General features: G+C 32.1%; 1 protein-coding gene and 2 non-coding genes across 3 annotated transcripts in view; 2 read left to right on the plus strand and 1 right to left on the minus strand.

Moving 5' to 3' along the window:
• The first annotated feature begins 679 nt into the window (after positions 1 to 679).
• TRNAP-AGG (transfer RNA proline (anticodon AGG)) lies at positions 680 to 751 on the plus strand. Its single transcript has one exon. It is a non-coding gene; the product is annotated as a tRNA-Pro (tRNA).
• A 2,257-nt stretch (positions 752 to 3,008) lies between these two features.
• LOC148281261 (gustatory receptor for sugar taste 64e-like) overlaps positions 3,009 to 18,137 on the plus strand; it is a 60,972-nt gene continuing 45,843 nt past the window's right edge. Inside the window, exon 1 of the mRNA XM_088226982.1 lies at positions 3,009 to 3,071. Within this exon, the coding sequence (XP_088083108.1) occupies positions 3,009 to 3,071 (63 nt within the window). The remainder of the gene's footprint in view (positions 3,072 to 18,137) is intronic.
• TRNAS-AGA (transfer RNA serine (anticodon AGA)) lies at positions 3,842 to 3,923 on the minus strand. Its single transcript has one exon. It is a non-coding gene; the product is annotated as a tRNA-Ser (tRNA).

An 18,137-nucleotide genomic window follows, 5' to 3' on the forward strand; every position in this document is an offset into this window, starting at 1 on the left:
TAAATTACAAATTGAATAATATTTTTCATGCTACTAATAATTAGATTTTTTTAAATTAATTTTATTAACCCTATTGGGTAATAATTTATGGTTTATAAAACAACTAATTGAAAAATGTTTGATTCTGTGTTGAGAAATTAAATAAATAACCTACCTATTCAACTTTTATCAGATAATGTTACAACCAAAAAATACATTAAAGTTTAACTTACTAGCGCCACGGGTTTTTTAAAGTCACAAAACATTTTATCAGCGCGCCATCTGTTGAGCACTGAAAGAAACGACGCTTCATAAACTAAAGCTAGGTGGCGCTCCAATCAATAGACATTTTTTTCGTCTTTGCTTTATAATGCACTACACGTAGGTAATTCTTATATGGTTTACAAAAACGAATACCAGTTAGTGATTTTGTAAATTGCCTTTCATTGTATCTATATTACATCGAAATTAGTTTGTATCAAATCAAGAACATAAACATAAAACAATTATTTTATTGCCCTTGTTTGTCTTTGCTACATATTTTTATATTCTTTTGGTTCAGTTTTTTATATTTGTGTTGCTTTACGTAGATGTTGTAATATTTGGCTTAGGCCGTATATATAATAAATAAATTGATAAATTAATGCCTCTTAAAATTATAAACGGTTTTAATAAAGTTATTTTCACGCCTCTCTCAGCCGGCTCGTTGGTCTAGGGGTATGATTTTCGCTTAGGGTGCGAGAGGTCCCGGGTTCAAATCCCGGACGAGCCCAGTGGTATATTTTGGATTTTTTTAAAACAAAAATATCGTTTCTTTATAAATATATTACCTAGTAAAATAAAATATTTAAAAATAAAAAGATTTAGGCGATTATTTCCGTTAATATTTTTTTAAGTCGATGTTCGGAAATTTTAAATGACAAAGAAATTTCACCAAAGGTTTTTAAATTGATGTTCTGCATATTAATTAGACAAAAATGTTCGTTGCTTAAACAAACAAATAATGATTTTTCTACGCTTGTACTGGGTGTAGCAAAAATTAATTTGAACTTGGTGTGGTTTACCCATCTACATATATTTTAACAAAAATTGACGGATAGAAGATTTAAAGAAATATTGATTGATGTTTACAAATAAACAGAACGGTGAATGAATGTGGCCACTTAAATCAGGTACTGACAAGTCATTATTATTATTATTATGGATAGCTTATATAGCGCCATTTTCGTAACAAAATACCTCAAGGGCGCTTTACATAGTGATTCTTTTAAATTTGTAATTTAATTAAAATAATTTATTTTGTTGTCACATGCTACCGATTTATTCAAATGATTTAGAAAACATGTGGGTTTTAAGTTTTTTCCTAAACATCACTTCACTTTCACAGCCTCGCACCTCTGCTGGGAGAGCATTCCATGCCATATGCTCAGTAAATGCCTAGACTTTTATATTCCCTTTCAAAAGCTTTGTCTCTGTTATAATATATGTTAATAAATAATGACATTCTGTTTCTTAGTCATCATAAAACTGTTTATGGTTAGGCACCTCTGCCCCGAATGATCAGACCATCAGGGCCTCGATTATGATGGGAAGATAAAGACGTCATACCTTCACCTTGATGGTATAGTTGAAGATAAACTCTCTCTAGCGATTACAAAGATACACCACCGACCCCCCACCTTCAAGTTTTAGGTAGGTACATCGATATGAAACAAGGGGAAGCATACGTCACGGTACACATATCTACACACTCAAATGACATTGCTTCAGTATGACGTCATAAAGATAAAATTGACCCAACTTGTATTACTAAGATACGCTACCGATCCCCCAACCATCACGTTTTGAAGTAAGTACATTAGTTTGTATCCACAGGTTTAGAACCCCTCGATACGTTTATCTACGCATTAAAAGTGTCAAAAATTTTGTTCCACCTATCAATTTTTCCTTTAATTCCGATTTACCTTAATTTTTTATCGTTTTGAAGTTATCACCTTTTTCTTAAAAACCTTTTAAAAATATGAGAGAGAAATAAGTCAATTTTGAAGTCGAATTAAATTCTGAAATAACTGTCCGTTTCCGAAACTAGTGGCTAGATGCAAAAAATAATGTCACTAGATTCTGCCCTCTTAACATATAGGTATCTAGGCGTAAGAAAGTTACCACTACAAAATAAATATCAGGTATTATATTTTTTCCGTCTGTTTTACTATCTTCCGGAGTGTTCGTATAGAGACATTAAAGTAGCCTGCTTTATAATCGCTCGGTAGATAAAGACAGACGATTGTTAAGCATACCGTCTCGGTAAATATCAAAAGTTATATAAAAATCCTGGCAAGCTAGTATTTTTTGCTTGAATTGGGACTCATTAGAGTTTATGATCGCTTTTTTTGAAGCCTATTTAAAATATAAATGAGAACTATTTTAAATGTCAATGACGTAAGGAACGCCGAATAAATTGTGGCGGTTAATCATTAGTTTGCTTCGATTATATGATGTCGATATGGCAAGTAGGTAGAACATCGATACAAATATTATACAGAAGAAGATAGCGTTCATAATTGAGGCCCAAATCTGAATGATTTTAGTTGTAAATTGAATAACTATACTAATCAATTAAAAAAATATAAATGCAATAAATTTCTTACATCCATAATTAACCAGGATCCCACATTGTTTATTTGTTATATGTATGTGTCTTCGCTTTTCATTTTATTGTTTCGTTTCTTGTTTATGTTACTGTAGATACCTTACCTAACCTAACCTAACCTAATCTACCCCAACAGCGTACATTTTTGCGTATATTCAATTGTTTAATTATAATAAATGTATGAACCTGTGTGTTTTGTGATTTGTACACCTATAATAATATCTTTTCGCAAACTTTTATTAAATTTCTTAACATTATTAAACGAGAAAATGTTCTCGAGTTTCTTGTGTGTAATATTTTACTAGACAACGGAAACCGCGCGGAAATTTTTCAAAGAGAAAAAAAAAACAAAAGAGACGCGTAGAAAAACAAAAGAACAATGCACGGGATATCTATGACGGGCGGCGGGGGCGGAGGGGTGACGGGCAAGGTGCAGTTCGAGGTTTGAATATTTAATTTTTCGCCTTAATGAAATATGGAAGCCATTTTCTAAGGAGTTGTGATGAATTGTATGAGGAGAACGCATAAATCAAAAGTTTTTTGTAAATTTTATCAAACCACACACAAAGCAAAATAGAAAGACTTGAAAAATAATATAAAGGTTTAAAAATATAACAAAACTGCATTTAAGAGAAATTGGAGGTTGGGGCATTTAAAAGGCTCGTGCCTAATTTTTGGCTGATTTAAGTATTTGCTTTACTAATTGTGTATAAATATCAACATTTATTAACTTATTCCACTTTTTGATTTGAAATACCAATTAATCTTGATAAACTTCTTAGGATTTTATGTCCAGTAGTTTACGAATATTTTTAAATACTTTCTTAAAATATAATTGAGAAATATTTTTTTTTGTAAATTTGATTTATTCATTATCTTTAGAATTACGTTACAAATGATTTATTATGAAGTTTTTTTTGCACCGTAACACAGAATACCCAGGCTTAAGAAAACCCGTATTAAGTTTATGAGGTTCTTTGTTGTATATTACTAGCACCCTAGCAAGTATTATTTATGACGAAAACGGCGCTATACAAGTTATCCATGATGATTTAATTGAATTGAGAAAATATGGCAGAAAAAAAATTCAAATGACCATTACCGTAAACACAAAAAAAAGTTGTTACTTTGAAGAAAAAAAAAAAAAATCTAGCAGTCTGTAAACAAAAAATAAACATAAATTAACTTTACTAAATAAAATTTAAAAAGTCTCGCAGTCGGTAGGATTCGAACCTACGCTCCCAGAGGGAATCTGATTTCTAGTCAGACGCCTTAACCGCTCGGCCACGACTGCCGGTGGCGGTGACGGTTCAAATACAGTATCTAAACACGTACGCCGTATACACCAACCATGCACTGGCTTGTGAATTGTAACTTGTGATGTAATTTTGACATAATTTTTAAATTTTGACTGAGGAAAGAAGTGGTTCTGATTTCAACTTAAAATATCGAATTACCTCCAATTAAATTTTAATTTTAAATATCAAATTACATTACGCTTTATAGATAAGGATAACATATTACATAAAAGAGGTAGGTACTTATTAAATATATTCATTTTTTTTACAGCGTTAGGCAACGTAGGTATTATCTCTTGTGTGGTTGTGATTTGTTATGTCACACTAGTCGACATACGATGCAAGAGTTGACATATCTCTCTTATTTTAAAAAAATATATAAAGTTTAATTTTTTGTAATCTTCAAATGGGCATTTTTTCACTGGATTTTGAAAGTAAAATTTGTGTAACTACGCTGGATTTTAATGCAAAAAATATTTCTCATTACTACGCGAAGAATGAATGTTACAGTGTGTAAAGTGGCCACTTAAACCACCCAATGACAGGTCACAAGCCTTGTGGATGCCTAGACTTCTATATTCCTTTCTGTAAAATGTTCTTCATGTCTGTAGTAATATTAACAACTCCCTAGGGGGTTGAATTCAGTCCTTGTCTACAAAAATTTGGACAAACTCAAAAAAATTAAGTTTAAAGTTGATGTATTCAGAAAATTATGTTGAACTTTTTCGAAATTCGTTATGATACAGTTATTTTAATTATGTAATTTAATTAGTAAAGAGTAAATAAACAATTACAATATGAAGCCATGTTTTTATTGTATTGAACTTGTACAAAATAATATTATTGGTTGCTTATTTATTAAATTACTGGTTGTACAAACTGGCTCACTTGAACGTTTAAACTTTTGTTTGATTCGGAATTAATTTTTTTTTTTTCTAATCAGTTAGTGATTTATTTTTTATTTAACGTGAGATTCAAAATGGCACGTACACAACTCATTTTTATAAACCATGACGTATAAACTATGAGATATCACATATATATGTACATATAATTCAATTCAATTTGCCGATACCTTATATAAAATATTACTTATATGCGTTGATAATACGCCTGTTTAATTTTATGAGTGTGTCACTAAAATTATATATTTATCTTTATGTTTTGCATAACTACTACCATCACGCCTTTTCCCCGTGGGGGTAGGCAGAGAAAATGGACCGCCACACACGTCTATCCTAGCATACATTCCTAGCTTTTTCCACATTCATACATCTTGTCATATATGCCCTTCGGTTCTGTCTGCTTTTGACAAGACCAGACATAAGATTTTGGTTTATCTGATCATGCCACGTCTTCCTTGGTCGTCCTCGTCACACGCTACCGTTCATTTTCGCCATATACTCGTGTACTTGTTTTACCATTATTTCGTCGTCCATTCGTTCTACGTGACCTAACCACTTCAGAGACCCTTTCTTAATCTTATCAATTATACGTAACTCAGATTTACACTCTCGCTTGATTTCATCATTCGTAACCCTGTCATACATTGATTTCCCACACATTCGTCTAAGAAATCGCATTTCAACCGCGTTTACTCGTCTTTCATCCTTCCTCTGCCAGTTATTATGTTTTGTACCTTCTTCAATATTAATACATAAGTTTTTTTTTTTTTTTTATTTTTATTTTCTGATTTTTAAACATATTTTTATATTTATTAAATATGTATTTTATTTTTATTTGTTATTTTTTGAAAATTTACTTACTTTATTATTATTATTTATTATATTGACATATTTTATTTGCAGTTTCAGAATAACTAACATTTCATATCTTTAAATTGATTTTATTATATTACTGGATTATTTTACTGTGTACATTGATTAATAACTTACATAGCTGTGGAAAATGTGTGCGACTGTTTTTACAATTAAGGTTCCAATGTATTTTTTTACAAATAATACGTTAAATTACATTCCCAGGAGTTACAACAACTAAATTCGGGACATAAATAATATTAATATTTTTTAAAAAAAACATATTGAGAACAACAAAGCAGGTTTAGCACCTTTATAACTAAATATAGCACAATAATATATACGCCAAAAACCTTTTCTTACACAAGCAAAATAAATATATAAAAAAATGCTTTTCAGAATAAAAAGTAGTGAATCTACTAAGGGAGATAAGGTCATTAACATCATATGCCATGCAGATGATGCAGCCATAGTGATGATGAGAACATATCCATTTCAGTTAGTAAACATCTGGGTGCTTAAGAAATGTCGTATAGTACAATGAACACATGATTATTGGACACATAATTCGGATATACAAAACGTATGTCAGACCGAGCATGGTGTGTACAATAAAGTCGAGGATAGATAGAGAGAAAATACAAAATACGAAAAACCAAGTAGAAAAACTAAATAGAAACACTAAATAGAAAAACCAAATAATTGCCCAGAACGTCAGAGATGAAAGTGCTAAAGGCAACAATATGTATACGCCGATGATACTGCTTTAGTTGTGTCTCACAAGGATCTCAAAACTGAAGAGAAATTATTGTAAGAAGACTTTTTAAACCTGCAATAATGGTTTCATGACGCAGGTTTAATAATTAACCCAAAGAAAACCAAACTTATGCACATAAGATCACCGAACTATAAAATTCACACAACACCGTCAATTTGATCACATAACTATGCAAGTGTCCATAGTGATATTATGCAACCGTGCATGTGTGAAAATATTGAAAATATTGAGCAGTAATTTTAAATGGGATGTACATATTAGAAAGTTGTGTAAGCGATTAAGAGCAATAAGTAATAGAATGTATATATTAAAATATTATGTCCCTGTTAATACTTTACGAATTATTTATTTATCTCTCTCTGAATCAATTATACGATACGCTATAACATCCTGGGAGTTATAAAGTAAAACTAATATTGATTTAATTGAAAATTTGCTAAATTCTATGATCAAATTGCTACTATATAAAGATGTATACCGCCAGAGACAAATATTTCAATATTATTGATGTATAAATCTGTAAATAAACTATCTGTTAGGGCTCTACTTTGGTACAAATTAATTTGTCAGCATGCGTCGCGCTCCGAGTATAAACACAAGTTGGTACATGATTACAATACCAGATTTACTAGTATGGAGGGCTAGATGTTACAGTATACCTCAAATATTTAACATGTTACCGAACAATATTAAAAACACTGAGTTAAATACAGGAGTGAGACGTTTGCTCAAATTATGGTTAATAGAAAAAAGTTTTTTGTATTAGTGATAGTTTTTAATTTTTGATGATGTATTATGTAATGTTTTTCAAATAAAATTATTGTTAATGTGGGTTAAGTGTAAATAATCTATGTAATTTATAAGAACCTACTGACGAGATGTATGTATGCAACTCAGCAGGACTTTAATTTAAGACTATATTGTAAATATTTTTGAAAAAAAAATCGCAGGAAACCCCAAAGAGGCAGAAGTTAGACGGAATTGCGATTCCCGGTGCATAGTAAATATATTATGGAGAGATTACGTCAATAATTCCATTAATGGACAGCTCCAAAATCCCCTACACCCTTATCTTCTATTTGAATTATACGTAAAAACTATTGTTCGTTTTCAAATTTTGTTTTGGTCTATTTATGTCACCTAATCTCGTTACGAGCAATTATTAAAATATCATTTACGACAGGTTGGCGTCTTCAAGACTGGTAAATTGTTATAGTCTTATTAAGAATGTACGCTGTGTCGCAGTCGCTATTTGCCTTCATCGAGTGTCAATAGAAATTTTCTTGGAATATTTCGTTAAGGGTAACGACACCTTCCGGGGTGCTATCGGTACACAAAGCGCCCCTTCCGGTTGAGTGTATGGCCGGATATGGCATTAATCAGCCCCTTTCCTTCTGTTCCACCCCCCCTCCCCTGGCCCCGGGAAGGAGGAAGGGATAACTGGAGAGAGCTCTGATTGAGAGCTTCCAAATACGTGCGACCATGATTCCGAATTTTGTGGGAAGTCAGAATTAAAATACATATACAGAAATTGAAAAACATCTTTAGCCTTTTTTGGTAGGTGAATTTGAAGGAAACAATTCTTGTATTTTAGATTCTTAGATATTTTTCATCAATTATATAAAGGTATTAACACAACATGTACAACTAAGTTTAAAAAAAAATTAAATTATATTTTTAAAAAGACAAGCTTCATTAAATTCTCATTGTTTGGTCAGCCTTCGGGCATTGTACACTAGAGTGGGCAGGTATTTTTTTTCCGAATTTTGAAACGAAAGGGGTCTAAAAAGTTGCCTTTTGTATTACTTGGGGTGCAAAAAGTATAAAATAAATATTTAATACTACTTTTGGCCCTCAACCAGAGCTTGAAGTTTTTGATAAAGTCAATTTTTTGCGCTAAACCGGCTGTCGTTTCGTATTTAAGTAAGAAAATCAGTCCAATTAAATTTTACAATGTGCATTGAACTTTATTAAATACGCATCTAAGGGCGAAAATTGCACTTTGTTTTGTAATCAATAGGTAGCATTGTTATGAGCCATTATTTTCGTACATATTAGCCAGGCGCTCAACGGAATCAGTTCCGCGGAGTGCAAACTTTTTGCATTTTGGTAGTTTTAAAAACGGTTTGAATTTATAATGTGATACAGTTGTATCTTTACTAACAAAAAAAATGTTATATCAATATAGATATTTGTACAACAATGTAGTGTTATAGATGTTTGTCACAAGAGGCAAAATTAGCAGTTCACAACGGAGTCTTGGTCCCGACTCTGATGGATGAAAGCGAAGTATGGACTTTGAAAAACAAGGATAAAAATAGGCTGAATGTTGTCGAAATGAGATCTCTCAGGCGAATGTGTGGCAAGACTATGTACGATAAAAGCACAAATGTCGAGATCCGTCCATTATGTAAGGCTAAGATAGGCATTATCGACAAAATCAAAAAGAAGCTCTGCGCTGGTTTGCACATGTAGAGCGAAAGGACAGCGAAAAAACGACTAAAAATATTTACAATGCGAATGTTGATGGATGCAGAAATAGAGGAAGACCGAAAAATACGTGGCATTACCAAATCCAATAAATACTTGAAGATGGACATGTTAAAAGTCGGGATAATCGGCGCGCGTTCATGAGAAGATGTTTTAATGTAAAGGAAGCGAGATCTTATGCAAAGATAGAGTGATGTGGCGTTCTATCCTCTCTGCCGACCATTACGGGGATTATTGCCCCACTTTATAATAAACTGACAAAAGCAGGAATTATTTTGGACTGCATAAAATAATAGAGGCGCCACGATTCGCATCCATGGAGGAGAAAAGGAATCTTTTCTACCACGTGTTTATTTATTTATTTGACGGACTTATACAGTCCATTCTAATGATGTTAAATAGAATTTCTTATAATAAATACAGCACTAATAAAATAAAATACAACTAAAGAAAATTAAAGCTTGGACAAAAAAATAAATACTACCTCAAGACAAGATCCGGTCTATCTTAGTGATTTTTAAATCTATAAAGACTAAAAAAGTTCAGATCTTGTCTCGAGTTTACAATACGACACAATCGGGACATCGGTGCATGCAAGCCATAGTTTGTGCTGTGTTGATCGAGGAACAGCACATTATTATTTCGCAACCGGCGGATTAGAACATTGAATGCCACTTGTTCCAGTAACGATGGTACATCAATTAACCCTTTGACTCCTAAGCAGTTTTTCGAGAATCTAATCTAATCAGAAATGCTTTTATTTATATTAATTTTCAAAATTGTTAAGAATAAGTTGTCTATCAAACACATTATTGTTTTAAAATTTATAACTTACTTTCAAAAAAAAACTTTCGTTTCATTTATCGCTAGTTCACGTACAATAGAGTAAGAAAGATAGACACAACCTGCCGAAATGTCGATCACCCATCACAATGCCATGCAGTGGTTGAAAACCCTTTTCTACTTGTAAATGAAAACAAAAATTTTCAAAAAAATGTTACTAGCACTGCGAGGCGTATTATTTTGAACGTAATTTTTTAGTCCACTTTAATATCTTCGTGTTTTGTTAATTATTGATTCAAACACTGAATGTTAGTAAAAATCCTAGAACCTTAATTACAAATTCAACTTTACGATAACGAAAGTTTCTTGACTATTAGCATTCTATTTTTCTCTTTTTGTAGTTTGTTTTTGTTACCAACGTAAGTTTTTGAATAAAAATTGATTTGAATAACTTTTTTTTGCAAGTAGAATGATATGGAGTTACCCTTACTAGTGCTTTTTTGACATTGTATTCCAAATTATGAAAAAAAAAAACTATATTTGGCCTTATCGTTATTTAGGTTTATTTGTAAATCTGTTTTTTTTAATAATGGCTGTTGTTTTGGAAGAATGCACGGGATACATTGCTTTTTGAAGTGGATTAAAATTAACATATCCACTTCTTTAAAAAACTAGCGAAATCAAATCAATTGTGTAATGATTTATTTTTATTTTTTGTAAATGTTTTATATCACTGATAGGAAAGTGTAACTGCAAGTTCCTAAATTTATTTACCTTTAACGAGATTATGACGTCAGCAACAATGTGGTTAGACTTTTATTGCCTGGATTAACAACAACGATAAATCGTTGTTCAGCAGTCTAAGGGTTGAGCCATTCAGTAAATTAAACATAAATATGGATTTAATGTTATTTCTACGGTTTTGTAGACTTAGATTTTGAACATTGACTCCATTTCTTTATAAGTGTAGTTTCTCCTTTCGAGGCCAATCATCCATACTACTTTTCTAATTTTTGTCACTCAATTTATTCTAGAATTTTCTAGGCCGTGTGTGCACCCTATTAAATCAAGTAAGGGATGTAGTAGCTACCTTTAGTTAAGGGAGTTACTTCTTGATTTGCATGTTCATTTGCCTGACGGTGTCATTACTCACCTGAAGTTGCACAATTGCCTCTCGCTGGGATTCCTGATGCCAATGATGGAGGCGATTTACATAAATACGGAGACTTGACACACTTCTGTTCCGCGATGATTGAAACTCTGTTGGATAAGAAAGAAAAACGCAAATGAGGACATTAGACTATCAATCGTTCCGATGTGTCAATAAACGTTAATGGTTTGATATCAATAAGTTCGACAAACAATGTATCTACAAGAATAAGATAATACAAGACATTCATCATCGTAATTGACCTATCAGCATCTAATAAAACACTTGACACTTTTTGACATTTTTTATGTTTATTTTATTTAATTTGTTTACGGAAAACGGCAACAAAGTTTATGAAATGAATACAAAATATAAAATTAATAGAAACATCAAAAGTCGGCCCGTGTTGTAATGTTCAGCTCGTTTGCCTACGTGCAAGAGATCTCGGGTTTGATTCCCGACATGGTTGATTAAAAAATACTTATTTAAAAGGGTGTTTTTACACTAGAATATTTCATTGTCCCTGGACTGGAACCTGATGCGTAAGACTGACTATCTTACCTTCACGTAACAAAAATTGATCAAGTTTACCGTTTATTGACTTAAATCTGTATTCTAAATAAGCATTTTTCTCACTTCTTCTAATTTTAAGATTATTTTAATATAGCCTATACGAAAAAATGTACTCCAGTTCTCTACTGCAACATATGTATGTATTATTATGTATCCTTATATATTTTCTACTTATATGTAATGATGATTATTATTTTTCTTACTCTTCTTAATTCATTTTTATTTTTTGCTCTTTATTTGTGTAAAATGCATTTCTGTCTTCATATTTAAAGATGCACTTCTGTTTTTCCCACTTTTATACTAATATGTAAAGATGATATTTTTGATGTTTTTCTTTTTCTTCTAAAAATTATTTATATATTTTTTTGCTACTTCTGTGTAAAATACATGTCTGTCTTTATTTGTATATATTTATGTAAAACATGTAAAAGCCTAAAAGGCGTTTAAATAAATAAATAAGATACGCTGCAATTGCTGAACCAACGCAGTGCCCTATGCACTATTGGGTGCGGAAAGGGAATGATGATGATGATGAAACCATCATTATACGTGAAGCGTGTATTATGGTTATGTTTGAGAGGAATTTTGAAATTATTATTATTAAAAAAATTGAAAAAAAAAAGTGCTTACAAGAGTCCGCAAGCGATCACAAAATGTCAATATTAGACAATCCGGTTTAAAATTATGATACTTGTACTCCTCTACAAATGCTATAAGTTCGAAATTACACGGGTTAGAGATACCATCATGTAAGCAATTAGTGCAATGAGCAATAATATTAGGCCAAACATATTTCTTTGCATGTGGAGATTTTATGTACTGGCATTTAGTTTTTTTTTGGCATTTGTAATGAGACCATAGTCATGAGCCCACTTTTACAATTTATCAAAATCATTTTGCAGAATATCTTGAGATTCTAAAGGGTTTTTATTTCAAATGACTAGTGCGGTGTCATCTGAAAATTTGAATTTTCTTACTTCATTGAAAACATCACAAATCATTGAAAACATCACAAATCATTGACACATAAATTATATACTGTTTAGGATGCAGAATGAATCATTTAATATATATGATATTATTATTTATGTTTGTCTTCGCTGCATAGTTTTATGTTCTTTTGTTCAGTTGCTTGTACATATGTTTTTAATATTGTTGATTTCTCTTGGTGCCGCTGTGGATATCCCAATCAGTCTTCTGAACACATCCTGTGATTTTGTTTCTTTCTCCTTTCTATGATTGCCGAATCGAGCTTTTAGCTACTATACGTGGCTGTGTTATAGGTCCTGTTGGATATGCAGATCTGGTGGCTATTAAAAATAATTTCAAGGCTTATAAAACATTTTGTAATCATTTCGGCGAATTGACCATGTCCAATCAGTTTAATCAAAGTCAGTGAAGAATTTACTTCCCTTTTTTTTCAATCCAATGAAGTGCATATTATGTACTTCTGGATTACCTTCTTGAGCCCAAACTACCATGGAGACTTAGGTCCTCAGATGCGGTATGTGGTGGGAAAGCTATATTGTTTCTTCATGGAACTGTTGTTATTAGCTTAAGTCGTGTACATATATAGCAAAGTTTTGCTTTTGACCTAATAAAGCTGAGCCAAAATCAAGTGAGGGTTATCACTAGAGCCCGCCCAGGGCACTGCAGATTGAACAAACACCCCGCTAGAATAAATGAACCTTTCCGAAACTTCTAGATGTAGGTTCTGCAGTGCAGATGAGGAAACACCTATACACATTATATGTGAATGTGATGCTTTACATCATAAAAGGAGCCTCATCCTCGGGGGTCCACTGGTTAAACCTGAGGATTTCAAAGAGCTCGCGTCCCACCTAATAGCCTGATACTTTACGGTTCTGAGCTTGGGGGGGAGAAAAAAGATTTAGCAAAATATAAACTCTCGCCTTTTACACAGTAGCCAGGCTCTTTATAGAGCTGGGCTTAGACCTTGAATATTGAAACAGTAATGGACACAAAAGGAGAAAAATTTTTTTTTTGCTTTAGTCACTCGTGTCTTTTAGTTTGCTGTTTGAGGAGTTAAGCCTATTTACTTAGCTAGTCGAAAAGTAAATGAAAAGAGTCAGCTATTCTAATTTATCGACATCGCTTTACATTTCAGTTTAATTAACTTTACTCCCAAGAAGAAATATTTCACACCAATCGCAATCCATCGCCGACTACTCGTATTTAGGGTTTGAGGTTAGTCGAGAAGTTTCTGTGCCTGTTCAACTTTTACATTTATTGTTCCAGTTCTATCCCGTCTACATCGACTGATTTACGAAGAGTTGCCGAAGTTGGCAGACGGCTTAATTGTATTCATTACTTCAACACACTTTTGCCGGAAAATCGGCTCTCGATAACTTTCCGAGTGGAACGGAACTTCGTTATTCGAGTACCAGCATGTTATATGTATGGTTCGGGAAACTTCCTAATATAGAATTCAAATATTTGATAACAATGAGCGCCCCAGAAATACGTAATTAATTCTCCCATATTACACAGAATTATGAATTTCATATCTTACGCCTGAGTTGCCTCCACCTACGAAAATAAGACGTTTTCTAATTAAATTTCCTGTAGCTTTAAAATAACCGATTTAAAAAATAAATAAATTAACACTTGAAGCATTAACTTTGTAATTTTCCATAATATAAGAACGTTTCGATGATTTAAAACGTTTAGGGGAGACTGCTCATAAATGATATATTTTTTATTTAATCTCACTAATTTTTCTTCTAAAACGAAATAACAAAAATAAAACGAAAAAAAATTAGGTGGTTTTTCATTATCTTTATATTTATAATTCTTCTATACGTGTGACGTTAGTGAACTCTTCCTAAAAGGCTTAACCAATTTACGTGCGGTTTTCAACGAAATGTAGATCTTTGCGTTGCGCACATTCGTAAATATTAAATCTTCATATTAATTATTAATTAACTAGTATTAAATCTTCAATCAGATATGTAAAAAAACAGTAAGGAGTAAATATGTGTTATTCATAGATCTACCAGGGTTGCATTCGAAGAGAATGCATATACAAAAAAAAATGGAAAGATCTTGTTTTTTTGTGTGTAAAAAAGTTTGGTTTTCAATGATAACAAACAGCATTCGCTTTTAATTGATACTAAACAGATTCTTCATTACACTTTTTAACAATTTATTTATTTTTAATATATTTTCAGCAATCATTAAATAATATTAACTGACATTTAATACATTTAAAAAAATCGCATTCCTACCTAAAGTACACCCCTTATGGTAAAAAAGAAGATTTCGACATTTGCAGAAGGAATTCTATGTTTAAAAAGGGAATTGTTTAATGTTTTGGAATTCATCCATAAACAAGCACCAAGGTACCTACTTAAATTCCTACTTGAATATCAATATTTTTTAGTTTTGGAATTAAATCATAAACAAGTACCTAAGTACCCACTTATCAATAAAAATGCTTTTTCCTTTTATCCGAACTGTTTTTGCTCGCTTTCACGACGCAATCAGTTATTTTCTTTTCATATATTTTGGTTTCGAATTAAATGTCAAACTAACTCAAAACCCGGCTGGCGGTTAAAGAATGACTAAATTCGCCAATGCTCAACAGCATGAGTTAAGTGTCATAATTTCTCAGGGCTCAGGGTAAAACGCGGTATGACATCACTTCATTACCGTATTCCCGTATTTTTTCCTTTAATTATAACACGAAAGCAGTCATTTTTGCACGATTTTGATTTAAACACGACGATGACTCTTAGCCAATAAAAGAGGAGATAAAACAAAAAACTCACCCCTATTACGGATACATAAATAGCTCAAAAAAGTCCAAAATAAATAACGTGTATCCTTATATAGGAAACAACACGTTTGTTCAACCAGCTAATAGCAGGCAAGCCTATGTTCGGGCAGGACAACGTCTGTCAGGTCCGCTAGTTCTATAAATATTTTAAAAATCTGTTTACCATCCTGTGTCCCAAATCCAAGATTTTAATATGTTTTTAAAATTTTAAGATCAGATTTTTTATTTCGAATTATATCTACCGACAAACAAAGATACTTCCTTTCAAGGTAATGCCACTGCATGACATAACCAATACTATTCTAAATATCATAAACTTTTCTGCTCACTCAAATTTAATCATGATATTTACAATTACAAAACGCGTTATTCAGGGAATCTTCATGTGTCTAAGTTTCGCTCGACAAGTTCGGCAGTACGTCCTTGAAAAATATTGGCCATTCCGAATAATAAACTGCCCGATGAGCTAAAGCTAGAGTTTCCTAGGACAGCGGTGCCCGTATCTTAACGGCCGTAGTGAACGGTGATGCGGTGGGAAGCCGTCGTAACGTCGTCTAGAGAGTGGTTTCCTAGGGAAACGGTGTTAAATGGTGTTGATAACACCGTTTTCCTAGGAAACCACACTCTAGTCATCGTTTCGACGGCTGTCCACCGCATCACCGTTCACTACGGCCGTTAAAATACGGGCACCGCTGTCCTAGGAAACCCTAGCTTAAGACACGAAAAATTGAATAAAAAATCCAGAAGTGTCGCAATTAAAAAATATTTCTTAAATCTTTTTGATTGTGAAAATTATTAATGTAATTTACATAGATGGTGTTATATGTTTTTTTTTCTATTTCGGATGTATTAATATGTATGATATTATGTATTGTCAAAAAATGTTATTTTTTATGTACGGTCCCAAATGAGTTTCTTTAATAACTCCTGGGAGTATTATATGTACTTTTTGTTTTATATGTTTTATTAATAATAATAAAAAATAAAATAAACAGTAAATCTTGTTATCATTATAATTTTATTTACTAAAGACTTTATTTAATTAGATTGATAGAAAAAAGTCCTTCTATTTCGCTAGCTTGGCCTTCCTTGCTGTTTGGTTCGCTTCCACAGTTAATTTTCGGATGAACCCAGAAGGTGTAGATTGTTTTAATAAAATTAGGAAGAAATTCAATAACCTGTTCGAGTGACCGGAGGCATAGGATAATTGAACGCACACAGTTACGCAGAAAACACCCAGCCATGGAAAAATGAAACTGAGATAATAGCACTTTTCGCAAAAGAGTGAAATATCGAATTCACACAACAGTCACACAAATAATGCAAACGTTCGTTTTTTTTACAATCCAAAAAACAATTGTGCGGAAAAACGGAGTGAATAATATAGGGACGAGGTCGTCAATCTTTTAAAAGTTCGAGCGAAAATTGACTAATCTGCTTTTTTCCATACTTTAATTTGCTTTATATATATCATGAAATTATTATGTTTTTTCACTATGTATTTTTATATTATTTTATTAAGTACTTACTGTTATTTTGCATATTATTTATTAATCTCATTTCTTGCTGTAGTGTAGATTAAAATTACAGAAACCTCATCTCAAATATAATATCAATTGTGTTTTTTTTTCTATTGATTTTAATGATATCAGTATTTTGTATCTTTTTCTGTATTGTTATTCTATTACATCACATGTTATTATAATTAAATCTAATGAATTTTTCTGTTTATTTTTTATGTTTAATTATTGTGGCTTGACACGGGCACAGCCTAAAAATTCTTAATACGTTCATTAATATTTAAACGAGTGTAATTTTGAATGAATAAATAAATCAAATTCACACAACAGCTGGAATGTTTTTTACTTTGGCGAATGATTAATAATGCATGCAATAATATTTTTTATAATCCAACAACTAATTAAATAATTATGTATTTGACCAGTTTTTATGATTTACGAGGTATGGCTGACCACACAACCTAAGATTTACATTTTGCAGAAAGCAGCCAGCCCTAGGAAAACGCTAATGTATGTTGTTTTATTATGTATTGAACAAATAATTGTATATTTAGATTCATCATCATCATTCCCTTCCGTACCTAATGGTGCATAGGGCTCTGCATTGGTACACCAACCGCAGAATATCATGATAATTTCTGTTAAATGAAGGTAAGACGATCAGTCTTAGGCTTCAAGTGCCATTCTAGGGACTAACTATGAAATATTTTAGTGCAAAAACACCTTTTCAAATAAATATTTAATGTCAATCACGTCAAAAATTGAATTCGAGACCTCTTACATGGTAGACACACGCACTAACCACTACACCACGAGGCCGACAGATATTTATATAAAGCTACTTCATTGTAAAGAATCACTAAATTTTGACGTCATTGAACCCGATGACGTCAATATTTCATTCTTTCAAAATTGTAGACTGGCCTCTTTCTGCAAAATCACGTTGATTTATGTTACCCTCCCTCTCCTCTAATCCCTCCTCGTCTACACGCCTACCCCATCCCTGGCCTGCAGCAGCGTTTATCTTGTTACAGCTAGTCTGGCATTACAACCCTATTACCCCGTGACGTCATCAGCCCCGAGGTGCAATTAGTTACTTTACAGACGGATGGATCATGAGCAACGTTACTGATATTGAGTTCCACCAATTTTTTATTTGAACCATCAGGCCAATTAAAATTTTAATACCCCCTGATTTGTGTGTGCGTAGATTCATTATTCAATAAAATACACATATTGTTAGAATATTAATATATTTTTAAAAGAAAAACATTAAGTATTAACCATTTTATGTAGATCCATCAGAGATTTAGGAGTTGTTTTGGACTTTAAACTCACATACAATGAGCATATAGATAAT

The sequence above is a fragment of the Micrasema longulum genome, unplaced genomic scaffold (assembly GCF_059751315.1).
Source record: "Micrasema longulum isolate JH-2025_06_02 unplaced genomic scaffold, ASM5975131v1 h1tg000481l, whole genome shotgun sequence".
In the NCBI taxonomy this organism is placed as follows: domain Eukaryota; kingdom Metazoa; phylum Arthropoda; class Insecta; order Trichoptera; family Brachycentridae; genus Micrasema; species Micrasema longulum.